At 49.4% G+C, this 25843-nt stretch overlaps 2 protein-coding genes across 7 annotated transcripts; one reads left to right on the forward strand and one right to left on the reverse strand.

Moving 5' to 3' along the window:
• Positions 1 to 70: 70 nt before the first annotated feature.
• Positions 71 to 7875, reverse strand: LOC122456599 (zinc finger protein 239-like). 4 transcript variants are annotated; one of them, XM_043496852.1, is made up of 3 exons: positions 7596 to 7875; positions 3553 to 3639; positions 71 to 3107 (listed from the first exon to the last, which is right to left on the reverse strand). In XM_043496852.1, the coding sequence occupies exons 1-3, from the start codon at positions 7858 to 7860 to the stop codon at positions 2002 to 2004; spliced, it is 1458 nt and encodes a 485-aa protein (XP_043352787.1). In that variant the 5' UTR covers positions 7861 to 7875; the 3' UTR covers positions 71 to 2001. The 4 variants fall into 4 exon arrangements, with proteins under 4 accessions (XP_043352787.1, XP_043352786.1, XP_043352789.1 ...); XM_043496851.1 differs by having other exon boundaries at positions 71 to 3110; XM_043496854.1 differs by having other exon boundaries at positions 71 to 3110; positions 3553 to 3679; positions 7596 to 7728.
• On the forward strand, positions 7744 to 17044 carry LOC119842489 (zinc finger protein 436-like). 3 transcript variants are annotated; one of them, XM_043496915.1, is made up of 5 exons: positions 7744 to 8015; positions 8825 to 8913; positions 12933 to 13059; positions 13661 to 13774; positions 14067 to 17044. In XM_043496915.1, the coding sequence occupies exons 2-5, from the start codon at positions 8890 to 8892 to the stop codon at positions 15116 to 15118; spliced, it is 1317 nt and encodes a 438-aa protein (XP_043352850.1). In that variant the 5' UTR covers positions 7744 to 8015; positions 8825 to 8889; the 3' UTR covers positions 15119 to 17044. The 3 variants fall into 3 exon arrangements, with proteins under 3 accessions (XP_043352850.1, XP_043352848.1, XP_043352849.1); XM_043496914.1 differs by having other exon boundaries at positions 7827 to 8085; XM_043496913.1 differs by having other exon boundaries at positions 7824 to 8913; positions 14064 to 17044.
• Positions 17045 to 25843: the final 8799 nt, after the last annotated feature.

The raw sequence follows: 25843 nt of genomic DNA on the forward strand, positions 1-25843 counted from the left end.
CTCTGCCCAGAGCTGGAGAACAGAGGAAATTCCAGGGATACGTTGAGAGATGAAGTAGAGATGCACAACAAACATTTGACCAGGAATTTATTTGGAAAATCAAAAACCCACTGAGGTAAAAACTTCACTGAGAAATGCAGGTTAACCTGAAAGCTGAATGCCCTGAAACACAAGACCCTCTCCCCTCCCCAACCATCCTGAAACAAGGAGAAACTCCCGGCCGGGGCAGTTGTTTCAGGAATAATCTGAGTGTGTAACAGCCTGTGCCTAAGAACAACGACAAGGGAACCTAGCTAAAACCCTTCCCTTCAGCTCAGTAACACACTCCCTCTGACAGAGACCCAGCAAGCAATGGGAGAACATCACATAATAATACAATACAGTAATGGTAATAATGCAACTTTCCTCCCATGGTGCTTCTTTTCTCCTGAGCCACTGAATACACAATCTCATAACTAGTGATAATCTCATCACTCCACAGGGAGGTGAGTGACTGCTATTACGTGGGTTGTAGGGAGGAAAGAATAGATGCACAGAGAGGAGGGGAAGTGACTGGTACAAGATCACACCGGGAGACGCAGAGTTGGTTATTGAACCCAGGAGTCAGGGCTCACAGTCGTCCCTGCTCTAACCAATTAGACCTCACTCCCCTCTCGGAGCCCCTGTGTCCCAATTCCCCTTGCTCTCCCTATTATACCATACTGCCCTCATAGGAACAGAGCAAAACCCCACCTCACTGGGGAATCTCCACCATGAATTCCCAAATTTCCCCCACACTGTCTCCAGAGGTGTAGTGGGGTGGCGGCCCCACTCCAGAAGAAAATGGGTTAAAGTAGGCCAGAGAGGCTGCACAAATGGGCAGCCAATCAGAAAGGGCCTGTGGGCAGCCAACTAGGACCAGGCTGAGCCCTATATAAAGGTTGCAGCACAGAGGAAAGAGGAGTCTCCCCTGACTAGTGAAGAAGGAGAAGGAGAAGGAGAAGAGGGGTGGGGTGGGGTGGGGTGGGGCAGGGCAGGGCAGGGCAGGGCAGGGCGAGGCAGTTCTGGCTGACCCTGCCAGACTGCAGGCCTTGAAACAAGAGCTTAGTGAGTGCTAGGGCTATGGGGAAGTGGCCCAGGGAAGGCAGGCAGTGACAGGGAGTGGATGAAGGCAGCAAGCGGCTGCCACTCAAGGGTCCCTGGGCTGGGGCCCAGAGCACCGCACCTTGCCATCAGGGAGTGTGGGCCATGGACTGCACCCTGTCCCTGAGGTAAGGGACTAGACTTTGGTGTGGCAGGTGGCCATGAAGGCAGCTGTGGACTAGGACTGCTGATATGCCCCCGGAAAGGGGGAGAATGGAGTAGTGGGCACTGCTGGAGGGCAGTGTCCTGAAGAGGACACCGCAGTCTAGAGAACGACACGTGTCCCAGTGGTGGAGACAACACAGCTGAGCAGACAACGGGCAAGACACCACCTGCAGAGGGCGTTCCATAGCTGAATGAGCTAATTCCCAGAGCAAGCCAGCAGGAGACGCAGCGGTGGTGAGTCTGTGCCGCATTACAAGAGAATTCCAATAAACGGTGAATTGCTCTGATATCCTGTCACTGCAGATTGGTAACTCTCTGCTTTATCACTATGGCCTCACGGGGCCCCTTGCTGCTTCCCTGAATAAATCCCCATGCCACTGCCCCAAGAGGCCTTAGGAGCTACAGAGACAACTCAGATGCAAACTGCAATGTGGCATTTTTACTTTTTTTCTACATTGGAAAGTGTGTGGGGAACCTGCAGAAATGTCTCCCCACTAATTCCATTGCCTGCTGTCGCCAGACCCTGAAATGACCCATCTCCCACCATATCCAGTGTTCTCTCCTTCTCTGGCCTCCACCAACACTCCCCACTGAAACCCAAACCATCCACCCACCTGCTGGTCCAACCGAGACCATTTGCAAATGCTGCATATTTATACTTTGCTTTGGAAGGGCAGAGACCCGTTGCCTCACAGGGAGAGCTCGTGCCACATGCTATCCTGTGTGGAGTTTCTGGTGGGACATTAGAGAGACCTTCGCCTTGTAGCTTTTCCCACAGATGGAACATTTATAGGGTGTCTCTCCCGTGTGGGTTCTCTGATGTGAAATAAGATGCGATTTCCGAGTGAAACTTTTCCCACAGACAGAACATTGAAAGGGTGTTTCCCCGGTATGGATTCTCCGATGTCTAATAAGGCCTGAGTTGTCACAGAAGCTTTTCCCACACTCAAGGCAGTGATAAGGCCTTTCCCCTGTGTGGATTCTCTGATGTACAAGAAGGATGGAGCTCAGCTTGAAGCTTTTCCCGCAGTCAGGGCATTTATAGGGTCTTTCTCCAGTATGAATAATTTGATGTCTATTAAGGTGTGAGCTATAACTGAAGCATTTCCCACAGTCAGAGCAGCAATAGGGTTTCTCTCCCCTATGGGCTCTCTGGTGTGAAACAAGGTGTTTAATAAGTTGCGAGCTCCACCTGAAATGTTTCCCACAGTTGGGGCACTTATGGGGTTTTTCTCCCTCATGGATTGTCTGATGTTTAACAAGGTTTGAGAAGTGAGTGAACCGTTTCCCGCAGTCAGGGCAGCTATAGGGTCTCTCTCCCGTGTGGACTCTCTGATGTACAGTAAGGTTTGATCTCTGATTGAAGCTTTCTCCACAGTCAGAGCAGACATAGGGTGTCTCTCCAGTGTGGATCCTCTGATGTTTAGTCAGGGCTGAGCCGTCACTGAAGCTTTTCCCACACTTGGGGCAGTTATAGGGTTTCTCTCCTGTGTGGACTCTCTGATGGACAAGAAGGTTTGAACTCCGCTTGAAGCTTCTGTCACACTCAGCACATTGATACAGTTTATCTTTGGTGCAGATTCTCTGCTGCATGACATCTTTATTAAGGTCTTTCAAACTGCCCCCCTGGTGAGTGGATTTATCCTGTCTGTTCCCTGGGTGGGTTCCCTGCTGCATTTCTGCCCTGTGCTGACTGTCACAGGTGTCTCCTTGCTCAGAACTGTGGGAAATATTCTCTGCTAACACTCTGTGCTGTTGCACTTGCTCAGGACCTTCCTGAGGAGGATTCCCCACTTTGTTCTCATTCCCTGTCCCATCACCTGCTGGGATAGAGAGAGAATCCAGACAGAAGTCATTCCCTGCACTGGGGGAATGAAAACCTCAGAAAGGGGAAAGGCAAATGAGGGGAAAAAAATTGAAAAATCAGCAGGGGACTCCCCCCAAGCCCTTTCCCAGGGGAGAAACAGGAGGGGACCAATTCTGGCTCCACATCCCATCTGAACACTGTGGGGGACTGCCAGGTGTCAGCCAGGGTGCGTGGGAAGCCATGTGTGACATCTGCCATGAGGCTATGATACCTGCTGGGCATAATCCGGACCTGGGTGAGATGACGCAGAACTGAACGAGACCAGGGGTTTACCCTGATTCCAATACAGAGCTGTTTTCCAGATGTGCTGGGTCCAGGGAAATCTAACAGAGCAGTGAAAAACCCTGAGCAGAAATAGACCCAGGATTTCTCATACCCGAGGGGACAGGAATCCTTACCCAACAAGGTCACATTCTCATAGTTCTCCTGCATGACGTCCCTGTAGAGGGCTCTCTGATGGGGGTCCAGCACAGCCCACTTCTCCTCTGCGAAATACACAACCACCTCCTTGAAGGTCACCGACCCCTGAAACAGCCAGAGTCCCTCCCTCAGAACCTGCTGCTCCCGTCACAGTCCCACCAGCTCAGTCACAGGCAGGACTTCAAAATCCCCCTTCCCAGAGACAAAAGGGAACTTTCCCTGTGGAAAGGGAAATTTCTCAAAGCTTTCATTAAAAACGCACTGTTTCTGTGGGGAAAATGTGATGCCCAGAGATGCCAACTCTGGTAATTTTATCATGAGTCTCATGATATTTAGTTGAGATTTTTAGAAGTTTCTCACAATTCCTGGCACAGAACTCGCACATTTTCCCCTTGCTCCACATGGCTGTCATCTTTCCATGACTTTCAAGGGGGCTGGACTCACACTGCCCTTATTCAAAATGCCAAAATTTCAGGGAAATAGTGGCCATGTGGAAGTGAGGCTGCCCCAGTAAAGATGGCCCCCGGCTCCCAGTCAATGAGACTGAAGCCCGGTCCTCAAGGATTATGGCTGCAGCTCTGGGGTTAGGAGAGTGGATGGGAAACTGAGGATACACGGAAATATGGGGAGCTATAGGGAGGCTGAAAAGGCACAGGGGGATGGGTGGGAGCTGGAGAGAGGCTGATGAGGTGCCAGGGATTTGGGCATTCAGGGGCATGCGAGATAGCAGCTGTGAGAGGTAGCAGACTGGACAGGAAAAGACAGGTGAATAAGAGGACAGGTGGGGAGAGGAGACTCTGGGGAGCTGTGGTGGGGTGGGCAGGAGACTGGCTGGGGAAGAGAGGAGAGAAAATAGTGATAAGGGAGGTGGGTGGAGAAGGGCTGAAGGGCATCTCTCCCATCCCAGTGGTAGGGGAGAGTCAGTGGGTGAGGCAGCATTTTTCCATGTGCACTGTTGCAGGTGGAGTTTTGTCACTGTGATGTGATACGTGTGTACACACACACACACATATCACCTCCCACATACATGCTGGGGCCAGGCAGCTCTTCCCCTCCCCCACCACTTCTCCAGAAATCAGAAGGTAAATTAAAAAAAAAATTTATTATTATTATTTTAACTTGTCATTTGCCAGATGAACTGGAGAGGCAAACGGACATTTTGAAGGCAGCTTAGAGAGGAAGTGTGAGAGGCTTTCTTCCTACATACAATTCTACATTCATTATCGTGATTGCCAGAGATGGCACCGTGGTTCAGATCTGCCACAGATGTGCCATGTTTTCTGACCCGGTGGAAGCCAGAAGGGACTTCCTCTGGATGAAGAGCTAGTTGGTGGCTATGCTGGTACAGATTCTTCAGAGGAGTTCTTGGACAACCAGATTCAGGAAGCATTGCTACCCCAGGTTCAACAAACAAAGGAATTGGCCACCACAGAATCTGAGGGCTTAGGCAGCGTGACACCGAGTGTTGCAACACCTAACTTTTAGGCACCTGGCAAATCAAAAGAATAACACTGGGATCCACAAAGTCTGAATTACATGCCTGAGCTCCCTGTGCAATAGGCACTTTAGAATGGAATCCACAAAAGCCAGTGCCCTAGGTGGGCAGCTGCCTAAGCCAGCCAGTGGGAGATGCCAATGAGGGAGATGCGTCTCAAACTTCTCACAAAGCTTGGCATCTAAATCCAGGCTGCAGGGGGTCACTTACTTCTGCTAGTGATTCACGAACCAAGGGAAGAAAGTTATTCCTTCGCCTAAATTGCGTGCAGGACCTGATCTAGTAGACATGCTCAGAGACTGCCTAGATTACATAAAACAGGTGGGGGGCAGGCCCTCCCCTATAATCTTTAGCCCGGTGATTATGACATTTACCCAGGGTGTGGAAGATTCTGGTTCAGTTCCCCACTCTGCCTGATGAGAAGGGATTTTGCTACCTCTCAGGTGAGTGCTTTAACCCCACTGGGCTACAGAGTTGTTCTAACTTTATTTCTAACCCAATAAATATTTAATTAAAATGGAACAACTTCAACAGGCAAGACTGAGCATGATCCACAATAGAACATTGCATAGCTCAGTGGTTAAGAGCACTCAACTGGAGATAGCAGATCCCTGTTCAAATCCCTCAGGAACCAGAGCAGGGACTTGAATGGGTGGTCTCCCACCTCTTATTAAAGGAGATCTGCCTTCCCCCTCGCTCTCTCAAGGCCGTTTTATGTAGATCTAGGCAACTTCTAAGCACATCTACCTGATCTGGCCCCCTAGGAGATTTCAGCGCTCTGCCACCTACCCTCCCTCAGGTTGTGAATCGCACTGAGGCTTAGGCAGGAGATAGGTGTCTGGGTACCTCGCGTGATGCACGTGCCCAGAGGCAGAAACATAGGCACCAAGGGAAGTCTTCCTGCAAAAACAAAGGTGCTTAATGAGGTTAGCTGCCTACAGGATTAAGCGGCAGCTGAGTGGGAGTTCTGCAGATCACAGTGGTGCCTAAAAACACGATTTAGGCAACTCAGTCTGGAGGTTGGGTGCCCAAGTACCTTTGTGAATCTGGACCTCTGCTTTTAACGTTAATTTTCAAAAGGTGTTGGAACAAATGGAGACGTTCCATAGGACAGGAAGAAAGCTAATGTCGTTCTTCAAAGGAGTAAATGGGATGACGTGGGTAATTATAAACCCATCAGCCTGACATTGATCCCAAGCAAAATAACAGAACAGCTGATATGAGACTTAAAGAATGAAAGGAGAGTAATATAGTTAATGTCAATCAACATAGGTATATGGTAAATGGATCTTGTTAAACTAGATTTTTTTTTTAAATGAGATTACAAGTTAGGTTGATAAAGTTAATTGCACTGATGTAATAGATTTTCTGTAAGGCATTTGACTTGATCCTGCAAGATATTTTAATTAAAGAAACTAGATTGATACAAATCAACATGGCGCACACTAAATGGATTAAAAACTAGCTAACTGACAGATCACATTGTAATTGTAAAGAGGGAATCCTCATTGAGTGGGTGTGTTTCTAGAGGGATCCCACAGGGACAGCTCTGTGTGCGTGTTGTGCGGGGGGTGCTAGGCGGGCTGGGGGGATGGGGTTAGGGTTCGGGGGGCTAGGCTGGCCCGGGGGCTTAGCGGGGAGCCTGGCGCTGGCAGCAGGGCTCAGGCCTGCACTCACTGGTGGGAAGCAGCAGCAGCGACTCCAGCCCACCTCGCTGGCTCCTAACATCTCTTGGGGGAGAGGGTGGAAGCTGGAAAGAGGCGAGGAAGAGGCAGGGTGGGGGCTTGGGGGAAAGGGTGGAGTGGGGGCAGGGGCGGGGCCTGGGCTGGAGGGCGGGTGTTGTCCCAGGCCCCGCTCTCCCCAAGGGACGGCCCTGCTTATGTCACCCAGGGGTGTGGCTTATTCACACCCTTGAGCGACTGACATAAGTGGTGGTGTAGCTATAGCCATAGCTGGTGAAGAGCACGCCTCTCATTATGCTTGGCAGTGGGTGGCAAAGAAGCTGGAGTCTGCCACAGGGTCTTGGTGGTATCCACTATAGTCTTAATAATCTCTCTGCTGGGTTCTGTGAATGTGGGGCCTGAAATCCAGTGACATTCCCAGCAGAGGGTGAGGGGACATTTCCCCCATGTGTAGCTCCAAAGTTTGTCTCTCTCACCAACAGAAGTTGGTCCAATAAAAGCTATTACCTCACCCACCTTGTCTCTCTACTTCCCTAACTGGGCAGAGCTGGTTAAATCTGCCAACCTTCGCCTTCCTGATCACTTCACTTCCTCAGAGAGACAAAGGGCAACCCCTCCTAGGGCCCCTTCATGGTCCCCCTGCAGCCCCATTACCTCTTCCTCCTGCTCTGGCCCCTGGGGCAAATCCTGGCAGGACCCGAGGGCAGGGGCTTCATTTCTGTTAAGGCAGATCAGATGCCTGCTGCAGGCACATTCACAAGGCAGCAGGTTCCCAGGGTCTGTGAGATCAGAGAGTCACTTTCCTGCCCGGCCCCAGCCCTTTCCCGCGGGTCTCCCCCCTCACCTGCGGGCTCCGGCTCCGGGGCTGGCGTCGGCAGAGCCCGGGGCTGGGTCCAGCCCCCGCAGAAAGCCCCCCCCCCCGGCTGGGCACCGAGCGGGGTTAATGCCGAGCTCCCCCCGCACAGAGCGCGCTGGGGAGCAGCGTTACTATGATTCTCATTCACTTTTTGCAGCGCAGAAGCCGTTACGGAGCCCTGAACTCTCCCCCTTCCACCCCGGATACAGCAGCGCTCGGCTGATCCAGCCCCTTCCTGTGCCCCGGCTACCATCCGGGCGGCAGCCCTCGCTCGGCGACTCGGGCCAGCTTCCCAGCCCGCGGGCAGCGGGTTTCATGAGCCGGGGCCACCAGGGGGCTCTGGAGGCTGCTCGGGGACGGAGGCTGGGCTCGCTGCCTCCCGCGCTGCGCGGGGTCGGTGCTTCCCGGGTCAGACGCTGCAGCTGCCGCCTCCATTGTCTGGGAGCCGGGAGCGGGACCGAGCAGCGGCTGCAGCGGGGTCTGTGCCCTGCATTAACCCCGCTCCGTGCCCAGCCCCTGGGGCAGCCCCGGGCTCTTCTCGCCCCAGCTCCCGAACCGGAGCCTGCAGGGGATGCAGAGACCCGGGGGACGGCGCTGGGGCCGGGAGGGGAAACAGCGCTGGGAGATCTCTGGGGTCCTGGAGAAAAGCTCCAGCCAGGGGCACAGGGAGCTGGGTCCCCGCTGTCTGTCCCCCTCGGGCAGGTCTCTGGGTCTGTCCCTAGGCTGGGCCTGAGCCGGACCCACCTCGCAGGGGCTAGGGGGTGAATGGAGTGAAGCCCTTTGAGAGCCCCCGAGGGAAAGCCCTAGAGAAGGGCAGGGCTGTGGCGGGGTGTTGGGTTAGTTGGTTTCCCACAGAAAAGGGGCACTGCCCCAAACCCAGCAGTGAAAGGGGTAAAACAGTGACACGTGCCTATAAATTAGCCCCCGAATGTGCCCCCAGCCAGAGCAGTGTTCCGGGTGCACACGGATGCCCTTTGCACACTCAGGGGGGAGAGGAGTGACTGGAAAATAACGGTGGGTGCAGAACTGTGGGTGTAAATTCAAAGGCTGATCCTGGCTCAAGCGAGTAATAAAGTGACCAAGTGTTTGCCAAGCCTGGCAGAGTCTAGATCCTCTGTCTGCAGGGAAAGAGGCTGGGGGTGGGGGGTGGTATTGGGGTGTGAAATGAACCAAAGCCCCTTCTGAGACCTCCCCAATTGCCCATCTCGCCCTGACAGGCTGCAGAATAACGTCCGTGTTTTGATCCAGATCGCCCCATCCTCCCAGGGGACAGGGCAAGGAAATGGCTGAAGTGGAACAAGCTCAGGTAGGAGATGGTGGGTTTGGTCTGGACTGAATTCGGGGGCAGGGGGCAGGGAAAGAAAAACAGAAGGAGAACAGGAAATGAAATCTCTCTGCTGGGTTCTGTGAATGTGGGGTCTGAAATTCAGTGACATTCCCAGCAGAGGGTGAGGGGACGTTCCCCCGTGTGAGGTCACAATATGGATGAGCCAATATCAGAGGCCCATTGTCCTTGCACAGCAGCCATGAGGTCCCTGGAAAGTCAGGGGATCGGCTTGAATAAGAATGGCCAGACTGGGTCAGACCAAAGGTCCATCTAGCCTAGTATCCTGTCATCCATCAGTGGCCAATGCCAGGTGCCCCATAGGGAATGAATCATCAAGTGAGCCATCCCCTGTTGCCCATTCCCAGCTTCTGGCAAACAAAGGCTAGGGACACTCAGAGCAGTGGTTCTCAACTGAAGTCCTTGTTCCCTGTGGGTCCATGAGCCCTTTTGGGGGCATCATGGGGCCCCACCTCTAAAACCCGGTGCCCCGAGCCCTGGCACCCGCCCACCATGGGTCAGCCGCAGCGTCCCCCTGCGGGGCTGAAACCAGGAGCAGCATAGGGCTGAAACCCCTCACGCCTCCCGCAGTGAAGCTGGAAGTGGTGGAACTGAAGCCCCGATGCAGGCAGAAACCTTGAGTCCATGGGCAGAGTTGAGGGGGCACAAGGCTGTTGCCCCCCAAATTGCAGTGCCTTATTCAGAGTGGGGCAGGCCTGGGGCCAGCCCCCCAACCTCCTCCTCTCCCCCAGCCCTCCTCAGGTTCAGCCCTCTGGCCAGGTTGTAGGTGGGAAGCCAGAGCCAGGCAGTGCAGGCAGCTGCTGCTCTGGCTGGTGTCCTGGAGCAGGCAGCCAGGGCATTCCCCTGTCTGCTGCTGGTGCCTGGGGTTGTGACTGCTCCTCAGTTCCCAGCCCCTTTGACTGCTCACACAGCCCGTCAGAGCTGCCCAGGCGAGGCCCGGCTCTGGGGCCGGCAGAGCCCTCGGGGAGCAGCCACCGGCACACAGCCCCAGATAGGTGGGCGGCCTGCTGAGCTGAGTCGGGGGTGGAGGTGGCGCTCCCTCCGTGTACCCTGCTGTGCGGAGCTGGCCCAAGCCCACCCCAAATAGAAGTCAAACTATGCCTATGCCCAAAGGTCCCACTCCTGGCCCCCGAGTCCCGAACCCAGTAGAAAGTAGCAGAGAGATTCCTCTGTAGGCTGCAATGTGGTGTGTGGGGAGGGGATGTGTCGTAAGGGTGGGAGGGATGCGGAGGCAGAGATGGGGGTCATGGGAGTTACAGAGCCCCCAGCCCGGCACTCAGACCTGCTTTGTCCTTTGCCCTCCATTTACTCTCTACTCTTCCCCCATCCCCTTTCCACCTGACCCCAGAAGTTCATGCCCCTCCCCCCGAACTCACTTTAGTACCCCCTCGCCCCAAAAGGGTCTTCTCCTTCGAGAGTCCATGTTTGCAGAAGTTGAGCTGATTATACCTGGGGATCATTAGAAACAGGTTGTGTTCTACTCCTCCGCTCTCCCCACCACACTTCACACCCCTGCTTTCCCCTCCACTTCCCCATCTTCCCTCCTCACTCCTCCCCCATACCCTCTCCATCACTCCTCCACTTTCACTCCTTCCCCCCACTGGTTCCCCTCCCCTCCATCCCCGCAGTGCCTTCTGCTTCCCCCACAACCCCACTCCTCCCCCTGCAGGTCCCACCCAAAAGCCATCCCCTAAGGCTGTGTTATGTCTGGTACAGTCCAGGCTGTACGATCTCGCCATGCAATCAGCTCAGCTACTGCCTATGATGTGCACACAGCAGCAGGGAGCACCAGAGGGATTCCTCTGCCTGCAGGCTGGATTTGGTCTCTAAATCAGGCTTTTCTGGTTTTCATTTTCACCCAATCAGCAGGATGCTGCCAGTGGCTCCCTAGAACATTCCCTGGAATTTTGGAATGGATCGGCTGCAGTGTCCAACAGATATTGCATCACAGACACAGGGAGAAATCCCTTTGAGTGGCAAGTCCCTCTGTCCCTCTCCATCTCCCTTGCTTACTCAGCACCCATATCTTCTCTCCATCCCAGCTAGTCTCTTGCACACTTGCCCCACCCTCTATATTCACCTCTTTTCCCCTTCAAAGTCTCATACCTTTCACTGCTGCTATATCCCCACATGCCCCTGCCCACCCTAAGTCCCCTCACACTCCTTCCTGCACCTCTTCCCTCTGCTTCCTACAACACACCTTCCCCTGAAGCCTCCTAAAGCTCCCCCTGCACCCCAATTCCCCTCCACTCCATCTTCCCTGCCAAGCCCACACATCTTCCTGAGCCCCCTTAATGTCAATCTGCCCCCCACAAATCACTCTGCCCTCCGCTCGGCCTCCCTCTCACTCCTGACACTTACCCTGTATCTGCCTCACCCCACTCCCCACATTACACAGCACCCTCCCACCGTCTGCCCCACACCCACACTTTATTCTTCACCCCCCTCCGTCTCTCATGCCTTCCCCACTCATTCCCTTCACCACCACCACTCTGCCTCTAACTCCCAACATTCCCTTTTCTATTCAGTTTCCTATCCAGTCTCCCAAGCAAAGAGCTGCAGCCATATTCCCTGCTGAGAACATGGTTTCTGTTTCAAAGAAAACCATGGGAGGTAGTGGCCATCTTTATTAAGGGAAGCCTCTATTCTACATGCCAAACATGTAGGGAAATGGTGGCCAGTTTGATTTCAGACACCCTGAAAGTGATGGAAGATGGCAGCCATGTCGAACAGGGGACAGTGCAAGTACTGTCAACCTGTGGAACTCATTGCCAGAGGATATTGTGAAGGCCAAGAGTATGACAGAGTTTAAAAAAAAAAAAAACTAGATAAATTCATGGAGGATAGGTCCATCAATGACTATTAGCCAGGATGGGCAGGGATGGTGTCCCTAGCCTCTGTTTGCCAGAAGTTGGGAATGGGTGACAAGGAATGGATCACTTCACAATTATCTGTTCCATTCATTCCTCTGAAGCACCTGGCATTGGCCACTGTTGGAAGACAGGATACTGAGCTAGATGGACCTTTGGCCTGGTGCAGTATGACTGTTCTTATGTTCTGTGCAGGAATTGTGAGCTCATGGGATAATTTTATAACTCTCAACTAAATATTGTGAGACCTGTGATGAAATCACTAGAGTCAACAGCACTGGGCATCACAGTTTCACCACAGAAATGGTGTAGGTTTTTAATGAACAATTTGAGAAATTTTAACCTTCTTCCCCAGAGAAAGCAGGGAGATTTACCAGCCCTACTCATCACATGGTTGACCACTGCACATGGCACCTCCTCCTGGTGGGTCTGGGGATTAGCTCCTGACAGGTGGTGCCCTCTAGCAGTGTCTCTCCCATCATCTTGCGGACCCCTCTCATTCCTGGAACTGCAGTCTCCTCTTCATGACTCAACCCTTGGGCCGGGTCACCATTCATGTTTTCCCCCTTCCATCCGGGCTATCAAAGTCCCTCTTGACAATCTGGGGCTCAAGCAGTCTCCCTGCTCACTGCCCCACCAGTGCCACTTCATCAGTGGCTGGTAGGGGAACTTGGGGCTCTCCCTCTACTCTGGGTCCTGGTTCAAGGGCCATCTAATCTGCAGCCAATCTCTGGCCTACCCCATACTTTGCTACTTTTCCCCTGAGCCTTGCCACTCTCTCTGGTTCTCCCCTTTCACTGGGTTTGCCAAGCCAAGTGCCCTCCTCCCAAGGCGTGACTGCAGCTTGCCGCTCTGCTGCCCTGTCTGTAGCCAGCTTCCTGGCTTATATAGGCCCCCCTGTCCCTACATAGGTGAGCCTCTCTCTAATTAGCAGCCTCTAGCCTAAAGTTCTGCTGTTTGCAGCCTAATTAGCTGACTGGGCCCAACTAGCCCAATTCAGTTCTTCCAGGGCCAGTGTGGGGAGCACCCCAAATCGCAAGGCCTGAGACTGAGCTGGGGGCATTGTGGCTGGGGTAACAGGTCCTGAGTGGGGGACTCTGGCTGTTTCAGGGGCCGGTGACCTTCGAGGAGGTGGCTGTGTATTTCACGGAGGAGGAGTGGGCTCTGCTGGACCCACATCAGAGAAATTTCTACATGGATGTGATGCAGGAGAATTATGAGAATGTGACCTCTCTGGGTAAGAAATCCTGTCCCCTCAGGCATTAGAAGCAGGGGGATCTCTAATTAACCAAAATTGGCTTCTACTCAGGGCTCTTTCCTGGTTCCCTATATTTCAGGGGGATCAACCCCATAGTCCCCAGAACTCTTGAGAGAGAGCCCGTCACCTCCACGCCCCTTCCAGGGAAGAGGTAATTCGGAGAGAGTGTGGCGATATTAATCAATCCCCATCAAAGGGAGAGGGTGGGTGGTGTGTTCCTCTTGTCTTTTTAAACATGGTCTCATTCTCACATACTGGGATTGTGTGTCCTACTCTTTCCAGGCCTGGCTCTGTGCCTATAAAGGGCTCTGGTCTCAGCAGGGTTACAAAGGGGTAAGAGATTGAATGCAGTTTTGTTCTGTGCCAGATTCTTAAAATCCCAGCATGGAGATCCTTGAATCGCCTGTAGAAGAAATGGCACATCTCCCAGGAACCATCTGATCTGGTCTCCAGGCACATTTCCCCATCTGTTGGTTTTATTCAAGGGCACCCTCCCACCCAGCACAGCACATCTGGAAACATCTGTGTCTCTGAATAACTGTAAGACCCTGGTTTCACCTCTTTTCTTTCTCTGGAGCAGGATTTCCCATTCTCAAACCTGAGGTGATCTCCCAGCTGGAACAAGGGGAAGAACTGTGGGTCACAGAGCTACAGGGCTGTGTGGAAAGGGAGATCCCGAGAAACCCCAGCCCAGGTGAGGAATTAATTATATGGATTCACAGTCCACTCATTATTGACACAAACAGCTGGGATTCCCACAAAGGGCCTACAAGTTTCTCGCTTTCTGCCTCACTTCACCTGGGTCTGGATTATCCCCAGCAGGTACTGTATCCTCACAGCAGATGTCACTCATGACTCCTGTCTTTCCTATCTCCCCAAGAGATATTCCTGTTTGTTCCACCCCCTAGCCATTTCCCTTCCTGAGCTTCCCTTTTTCCTCGACACAGGGAAGGACTCATGTCTGGATTCTCTCTCTGTCCTAGCAGGTGATGGGTTGGTGGGTGAGAATGAGGAGAAGAATCCTGAACAGAAAGATCCTGAGCAAGTAGAATCACAGGGGACCTTACTGGGAATATCTGACGGTGATGTTTCCCAGGGTCTGGTGCAGGGGGATACCTGTGAGGGTCAGCCCAGACCAGAGAGGCTGCAGGGAGACCACCAAGGGGAGAGAGAGAATAAATCCACTCTCCGAGATGGAAGTTTGAATAACCTGAATGAAACTGTGATCCGCCCAAGGATCTGCACTGAAGAGAAACCACATGAAGATGCTGGATGCAGAAAAAATTGCAGTGAGAGTCCACACCTGATTGTACATCGAAGAATCCACAAGGGAGAGAAAATCTATAAATGCCTCCAGTGTGGGAAAAGCTTCAGTCGTAGCTCAAACCTCATTGCACATCAGAGAGTCCATACAGGAGAGAGACCCTATAAATGCTCCGAGTGCGGGAAAAGCTTCAGCCGCAGCTCAAACCTCATTGCACATCAGAGCGTCCATACGGGAGAGAGACCCTATAAATGCCCCGAGTGTGGGAAAAGCTTCAGCCGCAGCTCAAATCTCATTGTACATCAGAGTGTCCATACGGGAGAGAAACCCTATAAATGCCCCGAGTGTGGGAAAAGTTTCAGTTGTAGCTCACATCTTATTGCACATCAGAGAGTCCATACAGGAGAGAGACCCTATAAATGCCTCGACTGTGGGACAAGCTTCAGTTGTAGCTCACATCTCATTGCACATGAGAGAATCCATACCGGGGAGAGACCCTATAAATGTCTTGACTGTGGGAAAAGCTTCAGTTGTAGCTCACACCTCATTGCACATCTGAATGTCCATACAGGACAGAGACCCTATAGATGCCTCAACTGTGGGAAGAGCTTCAGTGGTAGCTCAAACCTCATTGCACATCAGAGAGTCCATACTGGAGAGAGACCCTATAAATGCCCCGAGTGTGGGAAAAGCTTCAGTCGTAGCTCACATCTCATTACACATCAGAAAGTGCACATGGGAGAGAGACCCTATAGTTGCCATGACTGTGGGTAAAGCTTCAGTTACAGCTCAGTCCCTATTAAACATCAGAGAACTGACACTCTAGGGAGATCTTATGTGTGTTCTGTCTGTAGGAAAAGCTACAAGGCAAAGGTTCTCAAATATCCCACCAGACACTGCACACAGGATAGAAGGTGGTGGGAGCTCTCACTGGGGGCAAATGGGTCTGTGTCCTCCTGCAGCAAAGTGTAAATGTGGAGGGTCTGGATAGGAGTAGAAGGCAAGTGGATTATTTGGGTTTCAGTGGGGGACGGTTGGTGTTGGCCAGGGAGGAGGGAACTTTTGGTACTGAGGTGCTGTTCGTTTCATGGTCAGGGGGGAACAGGTAATGGGATGAGTTGAGTGACATTTCTGTGGGTTCCACACACACTTCACAGTACAGAGAAGAGGTAGAAATCCCTGGTCACAGTTTGTGTCTGACTCATCTCTGTCCCTTGGGATGGAGGTAGGGGGACGTTATTCAAGGAAGCAGTGAAGGGGGCCTGTGGGTCTGTAGTTATAAAGCAGTTAGAGCTGCTGGTCTAAAGTGACAGGATTTCAGAGCAGGGCTCAGTGTATTGGCTATCTTTGCAGACAGTGAGATGGGTTGGAGATTGGGGAATTCATGGGGAGTTTCCTGAGGAGGTGAGACCTTTGGGATATTGCATTGTTGCTGTGCAGGCAGTATGGTGTAATAGCGAAAGCAGGGAGATTAGGAATCAGGACTCCTGGCTTCTGTTCTCCACTCTGAGTGGGGAGTAGGGTCTAATTACTCCTGGGAGAATTCTGCACCAAAAAATTAAATGCCAAAAAAATAAAAATTCTGTGCACAATATTTTAAAATTCTGCAAATTTTATTGGTCCAAATAAAACTACATAATCATGCTAGTTTCAATTATTTTAGTAATTTATTTCAAAATATCTGTCAGCAAGTATGTAGACATACACAAAAATTCCCCCAGGACTAAAGAGTTAAAGAAACCGCTACGACAACCCAGTTCCTGTTTCTCTGCCCCCTCCATCCCCCCAGCCGGCGGGCCAGACACCCACAACCTCTCCCCTCCAGAGCCCAGATGTGCCTCTCCAGCCAATATACATGACCCCACCACCACCTCAGAGCTCAGTTGCGGGCCCTCCCCAGCCCCCCAGAACCCAGCCATACGGTCCCCCTGGCCCAGATACCTGCATCCCTCCCCCTCCAGAGCCAAGCCGTGCCCCCCCAGCCCAGGCACTGGCCCCCTTCCCCCCCTCACAAAGCCCAGGGATAAGCCTGATTCTGGGTCCCAGGCTTGTGCACTCCACTGCTTCCTCCCCTCAGGGCATGCTGGGAATTGCAGCTGCCAGGAACCCTCCAGCTCCCTCCTCCCTCTGCTCAGCAGTGTCGTCTCGGCTCTACTGGATCCAGCAGCCCCTAGTGGCGACCAGCAGCTCTGCAGCCCATTTCTGTGGGGGAAAGGAAATTCTGCGTGCACATTAATTTCTGCAAAATTCTGCATTGTGCAATAGCGCAGAATTCCCCCAGGAGTGAGTCTACTGGGTTAGAGTAGGAAGGACAGCTATGAATCTGCAGTCCTGCATTCCATTCCCAGCTCTGTTAATGGTTACCTTTGTGACCTTCTACCAGCAGCCCTTCTCCTTTCCTGGCTTTCCCTGGTGGGAGACTGTTTTAGTGAGCCAAAGGGAAAGTTTTAGCTGGATTCCTTTGTCCCGGTCTGCTGGCAGAGGCTCTGTTCACGTTGTCACACGCTGGGGTTATTCCTGAAGGAACTGCCCTGGGAGGATTTTTCTCCATTTTCTGGATGGTCAGGGAGACGAGAGGGTCTTGGGTTTCTGGAAATGTGGGTTCCGGGAAAGTCTTTTTCTTGTTGACATTTTTACCTCTGTTGGTTTCTGGTTTTTCAAAGAAATGCTAATAAAATGTTGGCTGTGATTCTCCCATCACCCTGGGTGTCCCACAAGTTTCCTGTGTTCTTGAGCTCTAGGGATGGTGGGCTAGGTGTCCCAAACTGGGTCAGTTCCTCCCTTATGAACTGCCCCTCAGCTGGAATTGCCCATTGTACCATATCCAGTCCTTTTGCTGATGTCTCTGTGCATCCGGTTTTAAAAGGGGATCTGGGCTCCTCCACGTCTTTGTTCTTGTGGCTCTGAGTGACTCTGGGTTCAGTCTCTGTTTCTTCCCTTCCCCTGTTCGACAGGTTTAATGAGTGCAGGGGATAAACTACCTCAGAATCCAGGAGCCCTGGCTGGGCGTGAGCCCAAGAGGTTGCTCAGAACTGGAGCAGATGGTCACTGGGAGGCTGGATACATGAACATTTCCAGATGGGGAGCAGCCCATCTTTTTCTCCCTGGCAGCATCTCCAGTGTCTCTTCCCTCTTCCTGCTCCATGCCTAGCTCAGTGCAGGATCCAGCGACTCCCAGGCAGAATTGGGACATTTCCCCATGGACACAGAACAGCTGCAGGCTCTCAGATGTCCTCCATCCCAGGTCATCGCTTCCCATCAAATGTCTGCTCCCGCTCTCAGGTTCCTAGTGGTTTCTCTGATGCTCTTGCTCCCTCTGTGGTAACTGTTGTGATAACTGGACCTACAAATTTACTGTCATTGTCAAGGGTGCCATTTCAGATTTTGGTGGGGGGTGAGGGGGAGAGGAACTTTAACCATGAGTCCAGGAGCTACTTAGGCACCTGAAAACTCTTTTTCTTTTGGCAGATGATAGCCTAGAAATTATCTGACAGGAGCACTGTATCTGATTCTTATATAAATAAAGAAAAATATATATACAAACACCAGTTAAAGCCATATTTTAATTTTATATGTAAGTTTAGAACTATCAGGAGATAATGCAGTAAAATATTCCCAATCCCAAGCCTTGAGGTTTCATAAGAACAGCCAGACTGGGTGAGACCAAAGGTCCATCTAGCCCAGTATCCTGTCTTCTGCCAGTGGCCAGTGCCAGGTGCTTCAGAGAGAACAATGGCACAGGCAATTTTCAAGTGATCCATCCCATGTTGTCCACTCCCAACTTCTGGCAAACAGGCTGGAGACACCATCCTTGCCCATCCTGGCTAATAACCATTGATGGACCTGTCCTCCATGAACTTATCTAGGTCTTTTTTGAACCCTATTATAGTTTTTGGCCTTGACACTATCTCCTGGCAACTAGTCCCATGGGCTGACTATGCTTTGTGTGAAGAAATACATCCTGTTGTTTGTTTTAAACCTGCTGCCTATTAATTTCATTGGGTGACCCCTAGTTCTTGTGTGATGAGAAGGAGTAAATACGGTTTCCTTATTTACTTTCTCCACACCCGTCAACGTTTAATAGACCTCTCTCCTATCCCCCCGACTCATCTTTTCCCAAACGGAGCAATCCCAGTCTTTTTCATCTCTCCTCCTACAGAAGCCGTTCCATGCCCCTCATCAATTTTGTTGCCCTTCGCTGAACCTTTTCCAATTCCAATATAGCTTTTTTTGAGATGGGGTGACCAGATCTGCACTCAGTGTTCAAGATGTGGGCGTACCATGGATTTATATAGAGGCAATATGATATTTTCTGTCTTATTATCTATCCCTTACCTAACAGTTCCTAACATTCTGTTCGCTTGTATGACTGCTGCTATACACTGAGCAGATGTTTTCAGAGAACTATCCACAATGATTCCAAGATCTCTTTCTTGAGTGGTAACAGCTAATTTGGACCCCATCATCTTGTTTGTACAGGTGGGATTATGTTTTCCAGTGTGTGTTACTTTTCATTTACTTTCCTCTATCAGTTTGGAACCTTAATACAAGAACTAATAACTTTAATGGATAAATAAAATTCATGCAGAATATTTTCTCAATATCATTGTCCTTACAACATCACACCAATCACCCTCAAACACCCACATACTTTTTAATTTTAATTATATTACCATTTGGAAAATTATACTCAAGCAAATATATGCAGTCTTAATTTGTATCTCATTTCTCATCAAAAAGTTATGAAGTCTAAAGTAGTTGAGTTTCCCCTTAAACATTCTTCTAAAACATGGAATAACTAACAAACTAGAGAAGAAATTCATTTTGGCACTAGCTTAAAAAAAAAAAAGGAAAAGCCAAAAAGTTTTTAAAGTGATCATTGGAAAGAAAATATTACAATAGATTGGTTAACATGGATTTTCTATCAGCAGTAATACATCTGAAGGTGTATTTCCAGTAGATAAAATATTATCACCTTTTTCCAATGGCATCGTGTTTTCTTTTCCAATTATGTTACTCAATAATAAGAAATAAAGTCTTAACATTGTAATCTATTTATACAATGCATTTGATATTTCTCCAGCACAAATGAAAACACACTCCAGTTCAAGATACTAAAGGTGTAAGGATTCAAAATATAAAAATGAATTTAAAAATTGATCTTGCATTTACTGAGCTTAAAGCCTGTTTTAACCTCTGAAAAATGTTCAGTTTTATAAGGTAATATAGAAATCCTGAGTATGTATCTACAGTGATCCAACTGGATGATTCTTAACTGTGCCTAATGAAAATATAATATGACACTACGTCTTAGATGTTATTAAGAAAAAAAAATTCCCCAGGGTACAAAGACTAATTCTAGAAAGAAAACATTTTATTTGCTGAGTGAGAAGCAGAGGTGTGGCCAATAACTTCCTCTGATTTCCATCAGGAGCAACTGAAATGTCTAAGGGAAGCACTGACTGTTACACTGAAAATAAAACTGAGCAGTTTTGTGGGGGAGGTTTACAGAGAAGGAAACCCCCCTCCCCTTAATGATGCTCCTGCGGTTTATGCAGAGTCACTTTCCTGCCTGACCCCAGCCCTTTCCCCTGGGTCTCTCCCCTCACCTGCAGGCTCCGGCTCAGGGGCTGGTGTTGGCAGAGCCCGGGGCTGCCCCAGGGGCTGGCTCCAGCCCCCGCAGAAAGTTCCCACCTGGGCTGGGCACAGAGGGAGCGTTGATGAAAGTCTATCCCTGAAACAGCTGCCCTGGGGGAGCCCAGATCCCAATGGAGGACACAGCAGCGTCTGACCCAGGAAACTCAACCCCCAATATCCTGAGCGCGAGCAGCCTTCTCTGCCTTCGCAATAATTAACAAAGAGCCCTAGTGATTAGGATGGCCAGATAGCAACTGTGAAAAAACGGGACGGGGGGGGGGGGGGAATAGGTGCCAATATAAGAAAAGGTCCCAAAAAGCAGGACATCTGGTCACCCTACTAGTGACAGCAATGAACTGAATGCAGCTGAGAAACAATCTGAGCTGTGTTAACAGCTGCATAGCAGCATCTCTAGGGCCACTAGAGGACTCTGGTTAGTGCCAATGGATCAGCAGAGCATCGGCTCAGCTTTATAGCAGCTGCTTCTTTTGTGATGTATGAACCCCGCCCGGGCTGAGCCGGAGCCTGCAGGTGAGGGGAGACACCCGGGGGAAAGGGCTGGGGCCGGGCAGGGAAGTGACTCTGCACCAACGGGCCCTCCTCACCAGGGGTGTTGGAACAATTTGTACAGTCAGGGTGCTGAGAGCCATTGAACCAAACTGTAAACCCTGGATATAATGACAGGTTTCAGAGTAGCAGCCATGTTAGTCTGAATCCGCAAAAAGAAAAGGAGGACTTGTGGCACCTTAGAGACAAACAAATTTATTTGAGCATAAGCTTTTATGAGCTACAGCTCATTTCATCAGATGCATGTAGTGAAAAATACAGTGGGGAGATTTTATATACACAGAGAACATGAAAGAATGGGTTTCATAATAACTCATCTTACCTGATCAGTCTTGTTACAGTGTGTATGGTGACACCCATTGTTTCATGTTCTCTGTGTATATAAAATCGCAATGCTGCTGCCCTCACTGACACCCTGGGGCTCTGCTCCCCTGAGTGCCTGCAAGAGCTGATCCAGCTCCAGGAGGAGAGAGGACCCAGTCTCCCAGCTCAAGAGGAGAGAGACAGGCAGTTAGGGAAATAACAGGGAGAGGAGAAGAGTGGGTGACACAAGGGAGAGGAGGGCATTTATTCTTAATTTAAGAATCCTGCTCTGGGGAGCGCAGTGGTCTTCCAGGCCAAAGGACCGGGTGAGGCAAGGTCATGCGTTAATAAACAGTGCAGAATCTGTTTGTGTCGCTAGACTGCATTAATGCACATGTACCAGGGGGCAGAAGTATCACTGCCCTCAATGCAGCCCCATCCCAGCTATGAATGCTTGCCTGAGCAACCTTAATAACATTCTTTAGTCTTTTGTGTGTGTGTGTGTGTGTGTGTGTAGGTAATACTGATATCAATTCTCTGATATTGCTGCTCTTTACAATGATCTAATCTGGAGATAGCATCTCCAGTCTTTAGTGCTTCTCTTCAAGAATCAAATGTTACTGTAATAGCCATCAGATATTTTCCCTTTTCTCAGTTATTGAATTTTTATATAAAAATCCCCACCCAGATTTCAATCCTTTTCTATTTATTAATATTTTCACAAAACATTTGCACATTTTTCTATCTAAATATCCCATGTTGATGTAAAATTAACAAACATTAATGTAACACTGTGTTTTGTCATAAACCCTCCATCTTCAGCCCAACAACCTGGAGAGACAATCAGGACCAGTGCTTTCCACTGAGTCCCCATGTTCCCTGCCTCAGAGCTCTTTCCCCACAGCCAGCTCGGCACACTAAGGCATATTTGAGGCCTGCAAAGCCAGCCACAGAGGCAGCAGGCAGCCCAACATTTGTATTTACAGGGCAACTGTTCACAATCCTCTGCTCCTGTTCTGGGGGTCTGCAGTGGATGGGTTCCAGGGCTGGGGAAATAAAGTACCAAAGAGACTTCCCAGGAACCTGCCAACTCTATTAAGGGTCATTTTTTCTCATTATCCGACACAGATGACTCCAGGAGTTTGACAAACTAAATTCTACTTTATTAATTAAACCCAGGAAATAAAAGCAAAACTTGCCCCACTGCCTAGGAACCAGCACCAGGCCAGCTTTTTAAAGCTGGTAGAAAGTGCAGACACTCCATGAGAGATGTTGAGATCCAGTCATAAAAAACAATGCTCTGAGTGCAGGAAATGCAGAGAGCTCGGGTTCAGGGGAGCCAGTGAACAGGGTGCATTTTACAGAAGTATCCCGGCTGAGGCTTCTATTCCTGTGGGGATGTCCCTGGTGTGTGTGTGTCTGGGGGGGGAGGGGGTTTGGTTGGGAAGTGGGGCAGAGAGAGTCAGACTTAGATCTACAAAGATATTTAGGCTCCTAACCTGCAGATTTAGATGCCTAAATCCCATTTTTAGGAGCCGCTGCAATCCACAAAACCCCTAGTCAACTGCTGCCCAACCCTGTAGGTGCCTAAACTCTCTCGGCACCTAGCTTTTTGCTGTACAAGTTCCCTAGGCACCTGTTTCTGCCTCTGGGCATGCGCGCTGCTGCCGTTGCTCTCTGTCCAGGTGCCTCAGCCCCAGAGCGATTCATGAGCTTGGGGAAGACAAGCATTCGCCTGCAGAGAGCAATCAAGAAGATGCTGTCCCTTTAGCCCAGTGGTTAGGGCACTCACCTAGTAGATAGAGGTTCAAGTCCCCCTTCTATCTAGTGAGGAGAAGGGATCAGCTACTGCTCAGGTGAGAGCTCTAACCACCAGGCTATCGGATATTCTGATGAGGGGAGGTCCTCTCCTACTGAAGTTGTTCCACTTTAATTCAATAATGTAATATAAATGAGGCCAAAGAAAATGTGAGAATTGCTCTATAGTCCCGTGGTGGCAGATCACTGATCAAATCCCTTCTTCTCATCAGGCAGAGAAAGGACTGGAACCAGGGGGCCTCCCACAACCCAGGTCAGTACCCTAATCATGGAGCTAAAAAGTTTTAAACAAGGGACTCCTCCTCCTGGGCTGTTTTGGAGCCTTTGCGCATGGAGAAACCGCAGGGGCACAGTGGGGTGTCCCCAGTAACCATTGTTAACTAAATCTATCCAAACAGGAAAGGCCTAGTTATATACACACTGCTGCTCCAAGTGGTTTCTGACTGCTCCTAAAGCATAGAACGCTGTGAGCACCACTAGAGGGCTCACAAACCATTTAAAAAAGAAAAGGAGTACTTGTGGCACCTTAGAGACTAACAAATTTATTAGAGCATAAGCTTTTGTGAGCTACAGCTCACTTCATCGGATGCATTTGGTGGGGAAAAAAAAGTTTTGTTTTTGTTTTTTTGTTTTTTTTTCCCACCAAATGCATCCAATGAAGTGAGCTGTAGCTCACGAAAGCTTATGCTCTAATAAATTTGTTAGTCTCTAAGGTGCCACAAGTACTCCTTTTCTTTTTGCGAATACAGACTAACACGGCTGCTACTCTGAAACCATTTAAAGAGATCCCCTAGACTATATTCTCCTCCTCCCTTAACATAAAAGGATATTATAGAAAAGTTATAAATGTATTCTCACTCCTGCTATTAAATATCAATATACAGTATGTATATCAATATACAACACGCTACAAATTCAGTCTGAGAGGTGATTTATGACTTCCTTGTCTAGACGACGTTTCACAGGCTTCACGACAGCCTCTGGAATGGTGCCTGTGTTTTCTGGGAAGCTGTATCAGCAACACCTTCCTGCTGTGTAGTGTTAGGGTCAGTTGTAGTAGAAACTAGGACATGAGACTCATTGGTGCTATCATGAGTCTGTGGCTGCGGCTGTATCATAGGCAGGCTATTTTCAACAGGCACCACTGTGGTAGGACATCCTGGGGAATGTGTGCTAAAAACCTGGTGCTGATATCTTCTCCATGACCTGTTTGGTGCCACTTCTACCCACTAGACAGTGCGCTGGTCAGTGACATCAGGCTTCCATAAATTATCTATGTAGTCTCTTACTAAGACACTTTTTCACACATGAAAATTGCGCAATTCAGGATGACTTTTTGCACCCAGTTGATCAGATGGTATCTTATAAATGTCCTCAGGCTTTAACAAGGCCAGTCCAGACATTAAATGATGTCTCATCAGCAACATCACTCACGTCTGATTTGTTGCAGTACTTATTGCATTTCTATAGGCCAAGGGAAAATTCACAGTCTTGTGTTGTAAATTACCTTTATCCAGAGGCATAACCCAAATCGCTTGCTTGGTTTACTGGATAAACCATTCCAGTAATCCCTGTGTGGCAAGATGGTGAAGAGCTGATGTGATACATCTGATACTATTTATCTGACATACACTTTAAACTCTTTGGATATGAATTAGGGGTATGGAACAACTGCCGTATGAGGAAAGAATAAGACTGGGACTTTTCAGCTTGGAAAAGAGACAACTAAGAGGGGATCTGATAGAGGTCTATAAAATCATAACTTGATGTGGAGAAAGTAAATAAGGAAGTGTTATTTACTCCTTCTCATAACACAAGAATTAGGGGTCACCAAATAAAATTAATAGGCAGCAGGTTTAAAACAAACAAAAGGAAGTATTTTTTCACACAACGCACAGTCAACCTGTGGAACTCTTTGCCAGAGGATGTTGTGAGGGCCAAGACTATAACAGGGGTTCAAAAAAGAACTTGGTAAGTTCTTGGAGGTCAGGTCCATTAATGGCGTCCCTAGCCTCTGTTTTCCAGAAGCTGGGAATGGGTAACAGAGGATGACTCACTTGATGATAAACTGTTCTGTTCATTCCCTCTGGGGCATCTGGCATTGGCCACTATCAGAGGACAGGATACTGGGCTAGATGGACCTTTAGTCTGACCCAGTATGGCCGTTCTTATGTTCTTTAATTGGTTCTATTGTCACTTACAATCTGCTCAGGACCTTCTGTCCTCAACAACTATAACAGTCTTAAAATTTCTACCATCTGAGATGAACAAACTGATTCAAACAGAATATTTCCAGCCATTTAGAATGGGCATCTATTGCTATCAAAAACATATCTCCCAAGTAGCCCAGCATAGTCTCTGTGGATTCACTATCACACAGTAGTGGACTATTCCCAAGGATCATGTTCAAGAGTGTGTTATGTTTCGCTTACAAGGTTTGCATTGTTTTGCCATTTACATTAAAAGCTTTGTCATCTGGCATGTTGGGGGAATGGGGGTGCTGGTTAATCAAAACTTCCAGTTAACTAAGTGTTATACTTACCAATGGAATACCAATTTTCAAAGAATACAATAAAATGAATAAAGTATAAAAGAGTATGCAGGTAGTACTGCACTGCAGAGTGCTTGGTTTTTTGAAGCACTTAGGTGTATACAGGGAAAGTTTTCTATACAGAAGGTTATCTTATGACTCTACATATCACTACAGGCAGTGCAATGCATACACCCAGATCACTAAAAATACACTGAACACTAAAGCTATACTGAACATAATTTAATCTTTCCTTGATGATTCAGAAGGCACTTCAGGATCTTGCAGTGCCTCACGGTCAGCATTATTAACATCAATTATCATTGTAGATGTGGAAAGTGTAGGAGATTGGGCTGAATCTGTAATGACCCTATGACACACCCTGGAAGCTGCTTTTTTGAATAAATTCCTGATATCTGCTTGCTGACTTGTCTTCTGCCTCTTTTACATAAAAGTAGAGTGCAGGATGTGCAATTGCATAACTTCCTGGACAGTATACTAGTCCCGGCTACTAGACTGAAGATTTGTATTGAGCGAGATCAGAAATACCGGTTAATAGAGCTTTGCAGTTGATAAAGTGCCAGATAAAAAAGCTTTTACTGTATGTATCAATTCCTGGTCACTACAAAAACTCCTAGCAAGGA

The sequence above is a fragment of the Dermochelys coriacea genome, chromosome 14 (assembly GCF_009764565.3).
Source record: "Dermochelys coriacea isolate rDerCor1 chromosome 14, rDerCor1.pri.v4, whole genome shotgun sequence".
NCBI classification, from domain to species: domain Eukaryota; kingdom Metazoa; phylum Chordata; order Testudines; family Dermochelyidae; genus Dermochelys; species Dermochelys coriacea.